The following is a 15,828-nucleotide window of genomic DNA, read 5'->3' on the forward strand; positions in this document are numbered from 1 at the left end:
TGGAACAAAGCTGCTTCAGAAATATAAAATCTCTGTCATGGGCTGAGGATCTAGGAAGGCAAGTAATTCATTTGGGCTATATTTCATAATCCCATGTTATCAAACTTATGTTGTAGTTTCCCCTTTTCTCAGGGGCAGCGAAAGCACCTTCCAGGTAGAAATTGCAAGGCATGTAATATGATGTACCTCTTTGTGGTAAGTATATTACAATGCCTTAAATGGGAAAGACTTAATTAGACATAAGAAGTTTTGGTTCTGTGCTCGATTCTGCCACAAATCCAGCGTAAGACCACTGGCAAGTAACTTATTTTCCTTGTATTTACCTTCAAAAAAGAGAAAAATAATAACTTTTCTCTAAAACTCTTGTTTGTCCACTTAGAACATTTCCACAATTCTTTTTACTATGCCTTTGTAGAGCACTTTCCTAAATAAATAAATAAATAAATACCAGTTATGGTTCAACATTATACAAATAGTAAGTGAAAATTATCTTCTGTGATGACACTGTTGAATACATATGCACAGAAACAGTAGAAATAGTAAAGGTAATCTTAAAATTTAATCAGAAAATCAAAACAATGGAAAAATATTAGGAACGTAGAGCTCATTAGGGCAAGCAGAGTCTATTAACTGTTCAGCTGTCCAAGCACAGAGCAGAAAATCTCTTGTTTACTTATCACCAAGTACAAAGACCACTATGATCCCAGCTGTAATCAAATACATAATTGAAAGTGAACTAAACCAGAGAAATCAAAACTAAAAATCACAGGGCCAGATCTTTCCTCCACTGACTTCAATGGAATTACCTGGCTGAACACTCCCACTCACTCCCGCAAATCAAAAGCTAACAATTATTACTCTGAACAGCTTCACACTGCTGATGGTATCTTTCCCATAAACTAGAAAGCTTATGCACGATGACCTAAATTAGTACAAGACACTTGATTTTTTTTTTTTTTTTTTTTTTTTTTTTGGGTTTCTGTCTATATAAAAATTAGATGTTACACTGTTACCCTAATATTTACATAAAGCGTAACAATGAATTCAGTAGCTGGGTCAGCAGCAGTTCATCTGCATGATAGCCATCTGCATCGTTGCATTTCAGTCTGTTTCAATGCATCTTAAGTCACAAAATAATGTAATGGGGAACAGACTGGCTACAGCTTCACCTCTACTTACTGTTCTATTTATGAAGACTGATGACAAAAAACTGTAACAGGCAAATAAGAAAAACAGTATGAAATGCATCTAGAATAATATGGAACAATTATGTGTCACAAAATGTAACCACTTGGAAATTCAGTCTGTCAAGGAACTGGACATTTAATTATTATAATCATTCTAAACATGAACTAATTGAAACTGAAGATTCACTTTTATCTAGAATTTTGCTTATGAATTTTAAGTATGTTACCTATTAGGATATAACCAAAGCTATGAAAATCCAAACAAATTACTCTCCTTCCAGTAAGCCTTTACTTATGTAGTACAAGCATGCTCTCCTTTTTTTGAGGCATCTTGAATGAATATTTCTAGCTAATGGCTAAATTCTTTTCCATATCTAGATTCAAAGAGGCAAGGAATATGTGTACTTTGCTATTCCCCTAGAGAATGGATTTATTTTAGGACAAGAAAAACTATGTCTACTTTCAAATTTTGTCTCTTCCTCACGCTTTCCTGCCATCACTTATGAATGTAAAAGTTAAACTACCTAGAACTATATAAGGAAATAAATCTAATTGCACAGATATAACCAAAGTATGCCCAACAATAATTGCTACTGATTTATAAGTTCCATCTTTTCACCTTCATACAACCTTGAGAGTTACTAAACCACAGTTGAAAATACACTAAGACGTAATTTACTAACACTGTCCTGCCAACTCACTTAACATTGGGATCAGCTTTCTATTTTTATGTTGTACTGTATGTGAGAAGTACCTCAGACAAATCCATAGAATCATAGAATCATTTAGGTTGGAAAAGACCTTTAAGGTCCTTTGTATTGGTTCTAACATAATAATTTTCTTTCTATGACCCCCTAGGTTACATTCATAATCTAAACTCGTTTAAAACAATTTTACGTATCTTAGTGTCATTAAGAAAGTCTTATCCTTGATACACCACAGAAGTTCAGGTGTATGCTTCCACAGATTTATGCCTAGTGTCAGATCCTTGGCAATCCAAGGTGCATTTCAGGTAGAATCAAATCTTCTTGCTTTTTCTTCTGAAATTAAAATGTACCATTCTGTAGAGCAAAATCCAGGTTCAGGAACTGCAGCCACAGTTGAAAGGAGAAGTAGTGTCCTTTTTGCTGACTAATTTTGCAAGTTCAAAGAACTAAGTCAATAGCATCATCACAAAAAAGGGTCTCTGTGTAACAGCCAAGCAACAGTTGCACATGCCTTTGTTCTTGTAGTGACCCACAGGTTTATTCTTTGCTACCGTGTTACCTATAAAAGAAGAGGAAAGAGTTACCCACACAGAATAGATCAAACAAGGATGATAGCACATGCTTTGTTGCTGCAAAGGAACTGTACACACAAATACATCATGAACGACCTTGCCCTGGCCACACCTATATACCTTGCAGAGAAACAGAACCTATATGTAACTGTTAATTACACCATTATTCAATAGCATAAGGGATATTTGCACATAAAGAAATGGCCATTCACTATTAAATTTGTCACCAACGTATCATGGAAATCTTCTTCTACTTTATTTTGCTTAGCATCATTTTCCACACCAATGCTTACAGCAGAAGTGTACCACTTACATCCCAAAAGACCATTTCATGCAAACTGCTACCCATTCCCAGCAGTCCATCTTATGGAAGGGAACCAGGGATCAGACAGAACATGGTCTGCAGAGGGGATGAATTGTTCTTGCAGCAGAAGCAACTCCCAGATAGCACTTCTCCCATGGGACCCCACAGTCTCTTCCCTTTAAAACCATATGCACACTCAGGTGCTTCAGGGATGTATGTGCGAGCCTTAATGCACACACACAGTGCACAAACCCAGTGAGGTTTGGCTACACGGTGAGGAGGGGTCATGTCAGAGTTCCCATCCTGGAAATGGATGAGAATAGGCAGCCTGCAAGGAAAGCTTTGTCAGCTCTGCTCTGTAGTGTCTAGACGTGTTACAAAACTAAACAGACACTCAGCATAGAGAAGTTTTTATTTTCTTCCCTGAGGTAACTGATGTAAGATATGAGCTCTTCAGCTTTTCATGTTTTAACTGTCCCACCCAGCTACTAACTATCCGTCTAAATACTGAATAGCATCAGGAGTCTCCTGTGTTTCATATACTTCAAGTTACTCTAATATTTTCACAAAATGAAAAGACAGAGGACTTAAAATTGATTAAATGGCATTTCCTCTTTCAGCGTATAATTAACCTGTGGAAGTCATTGTCCCAACTAGCACTGATCCCAGGGTCTTAGAAAGCTTCAAAAATTTATTAGAAATTTAAATGGTAATGAGATCATCTTTGGTACATAACATAGAAAAAAAAATTAATATGGAATGGAATTAAACTCTTGTGTTTTAGACATAAGCCAACTATTAAATTGGAAGAATTTCATGTATATGTACATTTTCTATAATTGTCCACATGGGGTTTGCTGTGTCTTTCTGATTTAAGTATCCCAGCACCGAGACACACAGGCTGCTGTATGGTTTGGACTACTCATCTGACAGTTCATACAGTCCTCTTTGTGTAAAGTTTTAATAATGCACTTCATATATATTTTGTTGATTGAGCTGAGTGTGGACAAGTATTTTGTTCATTTTTTAAAGAAAAAAATAAGTTATATCATACTTTCCTTCTCCCTACAACAAGGGAAATTTTCTTTCCATTCTATTTTCCTTCCAGTTCAATATTGCCTGGGCCACAAGCTTCTCTTCAGAGTCTGGAGTAACCACTACTGGCTGTATTTGTGCAACAACTGTATCTTGGTAGACAGAGAAAACCACAAGACAGGCAAAATACCTACAGAGGAAATATGGATGCCAGGACAGATTCTGTAGCACAGCTTTTGCTGTCTAGCAAGCAGACATCTGCATGTAAGTTTGTCATCCAGAGCTTCCTTAAGGTACAGGAGAGAGAAAGTAGTACTTGTGGGAACACTCTTGTGGATGGGCACAGTCATGCTGTGAGACCACCCATTTCTCCCCACATGACTTTGGAGAATCCTGAACAATGCAGCTTGGTTGGAAACATGCCTGCAGCTGGGCACAATGAATCCCACCCACCAAACCTTGGACAAATCATGTCTTTTCTTACTTGGACCAATACAGACGACAAATTTCATTATTTCACACCGAGTCTCAGAAGGTACAATACTAAAAGCTAACTACTGGAGTACAACAACTCAGTGCTTTTAGAAATGTCACTACTATTGAGGATATAGCTATGTTAAAGCTCAGCCTCCAAAAGTAACTCTTTAGGATTCATTTACTAACAGAGGTAAATGCATGGAAGAAGCTTTTATGGGTCAAACCCAAAGTATTTAAAAGCATGAAAGTAAGTATGTCCCTGAAGTATCCACACATAAAACACATGCAGCAAAAAATGGAAGAATTTCTAGCACAGAGTAATTAAAAAGGGAGGGACCGAGATACCTTTTTAAGGGATCTGCCCTTTAAGGCAGTCTGCCTGTTCCCTTCTCTAACATAGCCAATCACTACTTAAAGGTTAGGACTTTCTTGTGTCATTGTCAGTAATACAGTAGAATGATTCACATCTGAGCACAAGTGCCAGTTGTTTGCTGATCCTTTCAATTAAATGCCCCTCAAAGAAATCTCCTATGGTGATAAAAATCAATGCAAAATGCATTACTCCACCTCCCAGCAAAGTAGAGGAAGAGTTTAATGAAACAACATTTGCACTCATATTGCTATACTCTGCCCTCTGTTAGACCCACACAAACGCACTGGAGTTGATGAATTTGCACAGGTCTAATTGCAGGCAGGATGATTTGTCCCACTCTAGCTTTATAAAGACATCCCTAAACTCATCAGAATGCATTACCATATTCTGTAGTTTGCTGGTTGCAATATTTGTCATGGATAATAAAATAAATGATCCATGCCAAATTTGCCCTTCTATTAGTAAACTCCCACTGACTCAGGCTGCCTCTTTTCACTGTTAAAGAGCAAGAGTCATGAACACAGGCTATATGACTCGTGGTCAGTTGACCTCGATGAACTAAAAGGCAACTGTTCATAGGAAGGAAGAGACAGCTGCATGAAAGAAGACTTGATGCCCCAGGCCTTCAGTCATCAATGCCAACATAAAGTCCTTTCTTCTACCCTTCATCCCTCTAGTATCTATTGAAGGCATCAAGGATATTTAAGACTGGCTTACTCTTTTCCAGTAAGGTCCTTTTGGTATAAATTGCCAGCTCTCTTCTGGTATGTCCAGAGACAAAGTTGTTTTATTCAATATCTAGAACTCCTACTTCACCAGTCTCACCCTTCAGTGTGATGCTACAACACTACCCCTTATCTATATATGAGTAGTTAAAAGTCAGTGCCTGTGAAAAAAATAAAAGGCTAAGGGTAATCTATATCTTGCAGTAACTGACTGCCAGTTACCCATACTGCTTTTAGGATGTGCAGGTCAACTTTAGGTTTAGTATCCAACACAGGAGAACAGCAGGACCTAGGCATTCTATAGACTACATCTTTGGCATTTGATAAATAACATTGGTTTGTCATAATTCCTCTGTTCTTAGAAACAGGAATAGGGTTTTTCAGACTGGTTGGTTTGGTCAGATTTTTCTAATGAGCCCGCCACTGTGCAATGTCTGTAGCTGGGCTTTACACCACCAGCATCACACCAGAGCTGTCCAAACCATCTAATTTTCTCTCTTTCATCCAGAAATTAGTACAGTTTTCACTCCTTAGAACAGCCATTATTAAACAACATTTGGTGTCAGTATTTGCTTATTAACTCAGACTGTAACTTAATCAACAACATTCATTCCTAACTAGAAGAGGCTGTAAAGGGAAAAGCTAAGCATATGTCTTTCCTTGCTATTGCCTGCTAAAGACTCCTGGTTTATGATATATTTAGATATGCAGTTTGCTATGACTTGTTGAACTTCAATGCACTGAGCTCATTTTAGATTGTTAAGCAGACAGAGGACATGATATTTTCTCTCTGCTGGCCATTAATTAAGAAATAGGATGGCAGAGCAAAGGGTTTTTTTTAAAAAACAGGCCATCTGCAGGATGGCCTGTAATTAGAAATGATCTGAACCAGCCTGATTTCCAGTGGTGCTCAGTGTCCCACAGTTCCCACTGACGTCAGTGCAGGTTGTCAACAGCTCCCAAGACAGGCTGCTACTTTCAAAAGCTAAAAGGACTTTCTAGTAGCTCAGGAATCTAAATTTAGGTGACACTGGTAAAGACTCCGGATCCATGTACTCATCTGAAAATTGAAGAATTGATCCTGGAACATGATTATCCCTCTAGCACTGGTCACAACAGAATAGTTTCTTTGCTCACTAAAGACTGAAGCAGGGCCTTCTTCAGTTTGACTCCAGCACCCAATAACTTAAGTAGGCCAGCAGTGAAGGGCCAGTTCTGACCCAACATTTCCCTCTCTGAGAACAATTGCATTAATCACTGCTTTCCAAAACATTGAGGAGTCCAGTACTGGTGCTCACACCCACAGATGCAATGCAATAAGTGCTATCAGCAGACTGCCACCTTTAAATATAGGCGATCTCTGTACTTGCCTTTGTGGTTTTGACTTTATTTCCACTGCTGCAAGACCAACCTGAATAGTCTGGTAGTACTTTACAGTCCTCTCCATCCAAACAGGGGTTCATATGACACCACCACTTCTGTAGGACAATGGAAGCTAGAAAAAGAGAGAGGAAAGAGAAACAATCTTTTTTTTATTACTGTTGGTTTTAGTAGGGAAGTTGTGTGATGTTCAATTGTTTGATTTCAAAAGGTAGAACAAACAGTTACTGTTTTTAATAGCTAATCACACTGATTTTGTTTGAGCTAAAAATGTGATTAAAAAACTTCACCAGCACACAGAAGGGTAAATGCTATACGCAAATGGTGAAGACAGGCAAGCACCGCCAGAGATTGACTCCAACATTTGAACTGACCTCTGGAAATATCTTTCCATCTCCACTGACTACAAAGATGACCTGCCTCCTTCATACATGCTTCAGTCAAGTACCTGCTGTAATGCAGAATGGAACTAAGGCTTCTTGTTTAACCCGGATATGCATATGTGAGACTGGATGAAGAAATTGCAGTTCCTCCCTTCACTGGATGAGAAAATAGAACTGCACAGAAATGTAAGCATGTGAGGTCTGTCACCAAATAGTGCAGATAAGAATGTGGAAACTACTGGAAAGCATTAGATTATTAACTAAAAATCTACTTGCAGTTACACTGCCAGTTTTGCAGTATGTTTTGGAAGATTACAGCAGTACACCTTAACTGTGAAAACTTATTAATTTTCTACCCTTAAGCCAATTTCCATTAATAAGACCATGCTTGTTATTTTTACAAGTGTAGTCATGACTTTATACTGCTGTTAACAACAGATATATTTTTCCCACAAACAGCTGCAAACATCTGCATGCATTTCTCAGTTCTGCGTTGTACATGGGATTCATCAAATCCCAGAAAATTATTATGAAATCTATCAGTTGACAATCTTACATAATCTAAATTGGATTTCAAAATAAAATATAGCTTAAAATGTTGATTTAGTTAGTCTGCATTATGCCACTATGTGCACAAAATAGTGAACTGCGTGCTTTAAAGGATACCACATCCAAAAGAGATGAACAAAAATAATTTAGTTTACTTCTTATAAAGCCCTTTTTTCCCTTTTAATTTCAAGGTAGATTCGTACTTTTGCAGCCTTCAAATTAGGGTGACAAGCAGGCAAGCTGACATCAGGATATTGCTGAAATGTTCATTCAATTATTTTTGTTTTGCACTTTCACTCTAAGCCTACATGAAAAGCACTATGAAAAATACACTTCTGGAACACCAGTTTGGCTTTTATAAACTATTCTTTCAATCTCATAAAATTATAAAATAAATGAATGATTCCTTTCACCAGTCATTTGGATCTTAGATCATTTGCATTGATGCTGATTGATGTTGACAAAACGGGTGAAACTTGACAGTGCTTCCTAGGAGGTGAGGGATCTTTTCCACTCTAGACATATGGTCCAGCCATCAATTTTATCTATATTATCTCTGCTACTTTCTAAATTTGTTTCAATTTCTATATGACATGTATTTCAGGTAAACACAAGCAAGTTTAAAAGACCAGATTCCAGAAGACTGAGGGCATGTGCAGAGGTCCCTAAGCAAGCAGGAGATCCTGGTAGCAAGCTAGCTGTGTTTTCAGAGCTCTGCTTCCAAGCCAGCAAGTCCTCCTGGGACACCTGGCTACCTCATTACACAGCTCTGCACAGTTGTGAGTGTGGATGCAGTGACATGCTGAGGCTTCGGCTGCACTCTGACATGGGAACATCTTTCGTATATTTAGTGCTACCCTAATAATGTAAGTTCAACTTCAGACCTTGAAAACCACCTTTCGCTCACCTGTCTCCTGCAGGTACCTAGCATCCCTTGTGCCTCAGTTACTCTAATAACTCCTTAGATCCAAGCATTTTGGTATTGGTTTGGGTGCAATATACTTTGAGGCCACAGAAAATGCACCAAACATGGCAGTCTTCATTTATCTGTACAACCTGCATCAACCTACTCCTACCACTTGATTCAAAAAACAAACAAACAAAAAAAAAGCATTAGTTGACTGGCCAAAAGTGCAGCACAGGAGTGGGTTAACACAGCATTCTTGACCAATGATGCACACACAACCTCCCAGTCCATGTGGAACTGAAGATAGTGAAACTGGCCCATCATCTCCAGCAGTACCATCTTCTATTAAAACATGTGAACGGGAAATGTTGCTAAGTCAATCTGTAACTCAAACAAGATCTACAAGCTCTTCAACAGATGGCATATTTCACCTTCTATTTATCTCTTGTTTAGACGCTTCCACAGAAAGTGACTCCTACCCTTCTGTTGACTGATTTCTATTCTGTGCAGATACCTCTCCTCAGAGTAATGGCAACACTTTGAAATAGCTAATACAGATCTCATTCCATTAGCTTCCAGCAAATCCTCAATTCTTTGCTGTAGGAATCCACTAATTCTTACATCCATTTTATGTCCGATTTCTTTATAGTTGTAATGTCTACTCTGCTGATCTGTATGTCCTAACTGGCTGTAGCTGTTTGTGTCAAACACACCCCTGAGATTAGCCCATTAAAATTCTCCATCAGAGCCTTAGGCTTACCTTCATAGCTATAGTTCTTTAACTATCATCCCTGTGACTATGTGACTCACTGGAGGATATAAAGGCTTCCTCTTCTTTTCAGATTGAGGCACTTTTGGAGAGGTTTCAACAGATGACTTTTCTAAGAAATGAGAGCAGCTATGTCAGTCTCATACAAAACCACTCTCATGAAGGGAAAGGAGATGGCTTTAGTTTGACATCAGCCAGATGATTTGCTGGAAATCAGCCAGAAACCAGCCAGAAATTCTGCCAGAAATAAATCTTCTGCTGACATTGCTCCCTAGATGATGTGACTCCATGGAAACAGTAGGTTCATAGAAAGCAAAGCCAAAAAGTGTCAATACATGATCTCATCTTGCCTCACGAATTCACTGTGTTGTGCCCCCAGTTGTGTTTGGCTACACAGTGTCTTCCAAGCCAATCTGGAACAGGTGAAGAAAGAAACTTCTCCCATTGTAATTTTTTCTGACAATTAAACAATCTCAGCATGAAACACACAGCCGTAGTTTTCTTCCTCTCCCCACCTCTTCTGTTGTGCTTTCTTCTCCTACATTACAGCACCTGTTAGCAATCATCATTTTCCCCATGTGAAGGTATTAAAAGTGCTGCAATCCAGTAACTTTTCAATCTTCTGCCTGATAAGCTGAGCTGATTGGACTTCTTCAGTTTCTCACCATAATGCATTTGTCTTTATTAACGCAGTTATCTCAAGCAGGTTCCACTTCCTGTGAGTAGGACTACGCCATGTGACTGCCTTGGGCTTGTCGTTAATTACTCTTTTGCACCACCGGATGAATCCCATACATGTTTTTGTCAGGGGAGATTCTATATTTGCTTTTGGGTCAGTGCTGGAAATGTTGCAGAGTGTCAGGTGGAGAGCTAAGCACTGTGAAATCCCGGTAGGTATGTGCCATTTGACTACTACTTCCTACTGATGACTCTGGGGAAAGATGTGGTTTTGAGGTATGCTAGCTAGCTGACACTAAGCAGTGCACACAATGGCATATGGTACAAAATTAAATAGCTTACAAAAAGTAAGACTTAAATCCTCAAATGTATTTAGTAACCAAATCTTTAGTTGAATAAATTATACATTATCTTCCAAGGTAACTTGGAAAACCTGGGCTTACATGTATTAAACCCAGAAACTATCTGTATTAGTCGTGAAAATTCCTCAGCAAATGAAATCAGTTGTGTCTGGCAAATCTCTTTTTTGAAAGCCACATAAACTCTTGTGATCTGTACTCCAGGAATTCCTTGCTAATTGAATACCGTATCACCTTTTCAGTTACTTGCACAGGATTGAGATCTGCCTCAATCTAGAGGCATCTAGACCATGCTGCCTAAGCATCTAGACCATGCATCTAGACCATGCTGCCTACCCTCTCAAAATTGGCACAATACTAGTGCTTTTCTAGAATACCCCAAGTGTTCTGAAATACATTTTGAATTACAACTGACCAGAGATCTATCAGACAGCTTGTTAGGACTCTAAACTACCCAGGGTCAGAATTTAAAAAAAAAAAAAAAAAATTAATCCCAGTAGATGTTGGTTAGCACCTTCTTTAGTTAACAGTAAGTCAGAAAGTACTTCCCCATCCTGTTACTTACCAAAAGGAGGACTGTGATCCTGATCCGCCTCAGCATTAACAACATCAACATTTCACACATTATGGGCCAATATTTTTTTTTAAGGATTCCTGTGTGTTCTACTTAAACAAGCAAATTCATACTGTCTTTAGTCTGGACAAATACAGATTTCTTTCCTACTCCACTGGATTAAGCTCTATTCCATATAAATTTTCAGTACACTATTCATACTACTGTATATTTCCTTTTATTCTTTGAATACTGACACAGCATTAGCATCCTTTTGAATTCTCAAGTATTCTGAAATCCATTCAAAAACAGTGGGAGGGAAATCTTCTCAGCTATTTCTTCTTTTATCTATTTCTTATGTATTGATTTTTTGTTTTCTTGCTTCTATATGCTCTCTTCCCTTCAGTCTGTAACCCCAATGGGCTTTCAGCCAAAACCGTCTTTTTTCTTCATTGCCGCTCTTTGGCCCTACAGAAAATTCTTAAACAATTCTTTAGTCCCAGTCACATTTTTTCCAATCTGAGTGTTTCCTCCTCATAAATTCTAGGGCTAATAGAATTGCCTGGATGGAAGATGATTTGGCTAGTGATGATTTACTTAGAGGCATTTAATGCACTTAGCTAAGATAGCTACTCTACAGACAAAAGTTATTGATGTTTTATCTTCTTGGCAGTAGCTGTTAGACAAGCTAGAGGTACTTACTCAAAGATGTTTATTTCCATAAAGAAAATAGGTATAAACAAAATCTCATGACTACTTTAAATGTAATTTAGTCATTGACAGAAGAATGAGTTGACCTTTGCTAAGCAAAATTTTCTATAGCTGCAATCAAGTAGTATAGCTACAACTGAAGGCAGGGTATACAGGCTGTGTAGTATGTCCTTTCTGCATATTTAAATACTTTCTTTCATATGCTCTGCTTTCTTCTGAGTTTAGTGACTTAACTTATTTACAGCAACATTTCTCAAAGCATCAGATGGGCCTGTGCTTGGAAGCTCAAATAACCCCCAGGAAAATGAGGTGTGCACGTGTACAGAAAAACTAGCCTTGTTTTATTTGTTTGCCAATGCTTGTCAACAGCTTTCACAACTACGTTCAAATACACAAATGACAGAGTTTCTTGTTAGATGCATCCAAAATACAATTATCTAAGTAAGTAAGTGTTTTATCATGGGCAAAGGATAAAAAATATCCTGATCCAAAGAGTTCTTGCCCTGTACTCTTATCCAGGCTATGACAAGTGACTTTACTGTGCTTGTAAAAATACTAGGAAGATCTCAGTCTATTAACAAACATTGATTTTCACCTTCATATCCTTCTTTTTAAATGAAGTACTTTGACTTCTACTACCGATATTTAAAGTTTCTGAGATGAAAGACACTGTAGAAATACAAAGCACTCTATAAATGTCATTTAGGCCCCACAACACAGTATTACTGTAGAACATGGAAAAGGACTGATCTGTAGCAATCAAGGCACTTAAGACTTTCACTTTATGTATTTTCTAAATTTAACTAGCTTTTACTTTCCTTTCTGCACCACTTCAACACCTTTTCCTTGGAACTCACCTGGATATCTATCATTTCTTCTGTAACACAAGTACTTAGTCTCCTCCTTAGCACATACCATGAGAAAAAAATGTCACTTCTATGTGCAGGTGTATGCCTGAAAGTAATCATGCAAACAGCCATTCTGACTTGGCTCAAACAGGAGGCCTTCCCAAAATTTTGGTAGCTGTGAATATTGGTACACGTATTCACTACCTCTTTGAGCAGGGCTTAGCCTTAACATACAGTGCTGCTCCAATAAACTGCCGCTTTAAGTCTGACCTTGTGTAAAATTCTTTAGCATCTGTCAACCTATTTCAAAATGTAAATATCCAGCTGGTCTATGACTGTATCCTAAAAAACATGATGATGGGCTTTATAAGCCTATTTCATGGCCTATATATACAAAAGGGCACAATGCCCAATACTCATCAGCAAGGAGCTCTGTGTGATGAACTAGGCTCTAACCCCACCCAAATTAACAAACAAGCTGTCACTCAAACCCGGTGGGATTTAGGTCATGAAACCCATATGCTGCAAGACTGAGAAAACTAAGGAAAAATACCCAACTAAATTAAAAACCTGTAAAATACTAAGACCAGATGTATAAATTTCAAATAAGAAAGACTTATTTTAACTTTAATTTTTAATTAAAAAAAAAAAATCCAAATAGGTTATGTCAGAAAGCTGCTCAAGTGTCAAGTTTGAGTCCAGAACAGAAAGGTAAGTACAGTTTGTCTAGACATTGCTAAAGTCCCAGACCTTTGCAGTCTTCCACATTCTGTGAAAATCTATTTCTTGCTGTAGTCTTAATTTCTCATGGAACATCTACAATCTATGACCATGTAGATACGCTTGTCTGACCTACAGAAAAGCTAGAATCAAACTCCTTGCTTCCTGGGTTGTTAACACTAAAAGAGAAATCAGACCTTCAATTTCAAAATAGCAAGAAGAAACAGACTTCTGTAAAATCATCATGCAGATCTCAACAAAATCAATTGTAATTATTTAATTATATAATCATCCATTTGTTTGTTCAAGAAAACATAATTACATTCCAATAGCTTTATAAAGGCTGCTACTCTGCATAGAACATTAAATATGATCCCATTTACTCCAATGGTCTTTTTGGTCCTGACCAAGAACAGCTGAAACACACAAACCCTGAAAAGTTCACAGGCAATGTGGACGTAAGAAAGACTGATTTCACCCTATTTACTATTGTTTTCCAATATGACTTGCAGAGTTATTTTCCTTTTGAGTATATGTAAAGAGGCTAAAATCCAAACAGAACATATTTTCTAAATCCAAATAAAACATACTTAATCATATCTGCTATAAAAACTACTAAGCACTAAGCTACTTTTACTGAGAATTCCAATAGGTAAAAGCATCTCTCTGTGTATGATTAAAAATCGTGTAGCCTGACACAACAGCTGGGTGGTACTTTCTGGACACATACTCAATCAATGTGAACTACATTGTTTTCTTATTTTGTCCAAACACAGTTTAGCATATAAGTAATTTGAGAGAGGTCAGTCACTGGAACAGGCTCCCCAGGGAAGTGGTCACAGCACCAAGGCTGTCAGAGTCCAAGGAGCATGTGGATGACACTCTTAGTCATATGATTTAGTTTTAAGTAGTCCTGTAAGGAGTAGGGAGTTGAATTCTATTATCCTTATGGGTCCCTTCCAACTTGAGATATTCTATGATTGGAGGTAGGAACTGCAGGTACCAAGCACCACGTGCATGCCGTGCATGATCAACAGCACAAGGCAATTGCTGCCCTGATGTAAATGATAACTACTACTGGATAAGGTCTGGAGTTCAAGGAAAATACTTTAAGACTACTACAAGCCAATTGCTCTATAATTTTTTTTCTTTTGGTTAGAAAAGTAACTCTGTGCTTTGGGCATGTCCTTCCCCTTAAGCTCAGGGCAAAATATAGGCAAATTAAACAGCTCTGCATTCAGTAAAAAAGAAAATGAAATGTCTGTATCAGACTGAAATATGCAAATTCAAGACACAAACTGTTTCTGGCTTCCACGGTGTAGAAGCCTACTAAAGGATATGTATAGAGTGGGAGAAAACACATCTAATCCTGAGGCTAAGGAAAGATAGTTATAGTTTCCATGCTACAGCAACTGACTGTAGTCCCAGATGCTTGCAAAAATAAGCGAAGCATGCTAAAGCATTACCTTAAGGCGTAAGGGGATTCAAAGGCTTCCACTTCAGAAAGTGGAAAAATCTTACATTCATCATACTTCGTCATATTTAATTTCAACTATACTTGAAGAAAAAACAGCTACTAAATTCTTTCAGCAATGTATTGGTTTTGACTGGGATAGAGTTAATTTTCTTCATAGTAGCTCGTATGGGGCTATATTCTGGATTTGTGCTGGAAACAATGTTGATAATACGGGGATGTTTTAGTTATTGCTGAGCTGGGCTTACCCACAGTCAAGGCCTTTTCTGCTTCTCCCACAACCCAGCCAGCAAGGAGGCTGGGGGTGCACAAGAAGTTGGGAGGGGGCACAGCCAGGACAGCTGACCCCAACTGACCCATCGGATATTCCAGACCATAGGACGTCATGCTCAGCAGATAAATCTGGGGGAAGAAGGAGGCAGCAGGGGACGTTCGGAGCAATGGCGTTTGTCTGCCCAAGTACCTGTTACGCGTGATGGAGCCCTGCTGTCCTGGAGATGGCCAAATACCTGCCTGCCAATGGGAAGCAGTGAATGAATTCCTTGGTTTGCTTTGCTTGGGTGCACGGCTTTTGCTTTACCTATTAAACTGTCCTTATCTCAGCCCAAGTGTTTCCTCATTTTTACTCCTCCAGTTCTCTTCCCCATCCCACCGCGGGTGGAGTGAGTGAGCGTCGGTGTGGTGCCGAGTTGCTGGCTGGGGTTAAACCATGACAAGCAACTCTTTGCATTGACTGAATTAAGCTTCTATAGTATCGTGCATTTATATCTTTCTATCATAGAATGACAGTGTCACCTTTGCAATCCTTAAGCAAGTTTAAAACAATGCCTGACTTTTATTATCTGTTGTATGTAAAAGTATTTCTGCTGTTTGACGTGTCACCTAAAAATACAGACGGTACTTCTGATTTGACAGGAAAACTACTTAACAAATTGCACAGCTAAAGTTGATTGTGTTCCTGAATTACAAGGCATGAAAAGACTAAGCATCTAAAAGGAAAAAAAAAAACAACAAACAAAAAAAAAAAACAAACAAAAAACACCATCACAAACCTACTTTCTTAAATAAGAGATTCTCAAAACAGATAATAGGTGAAAAAAATCAGACATTGCAGGTA

At 38.2% G+C, this 15,828-nt stretch overlaps 1 protein-coding gene across 6 annotated transcripts in view; it reads right to left on the reverse strand.

The window, feature by feature from the left end:
- Positions 1–570: 570 nt before the first annotated feature.
- TAFA4 (TAFA chemokine like family member 4) overlaps positions 571–15,828 on the reverse strand; it is a 94,722-nt gene continuing 79,464 nt past the window's right edge. For 4 of the 6 annotated variants that reach the window (XM_049826866.1, XM_049826869.1, XM_049826867.1 and 1 more), the window contains 2 exons: positions 6,792–6,875; positions 571–2,453 (listed from right to left, as the gene is read on the reverse strand). In XM_049826866.1, coding sequence (XP_049682823.1) covers positions 2,341–2,453; positions 6,792–6,875 — 197 coding nt within the window. In that variant the 3' untranslated portion in view covers positions 571–2,340. Of the gene's footprint in view, positions 2,454–6,723; positions 6,876–15,828 lie in introns of those variants that run through there. The other 2 variants (XM_049826871.1, XM_049826870.1) reach the window with 2 other exon arrangements.

Source organism: Accipiter gentilis, chromosome 23 (genome assembly GCF_929443795.1).
Source record: "Accipiter gentilis chromosome 23, bAccGen1.1, whole genome shotgun sequence".
In the NCBI taxonomy this organism is placed as follows: Eukaryota; Metazoa; Chordata; class Aves; order Accipitriformes; family Accipitridae; genus Astur; species Astur gentilis.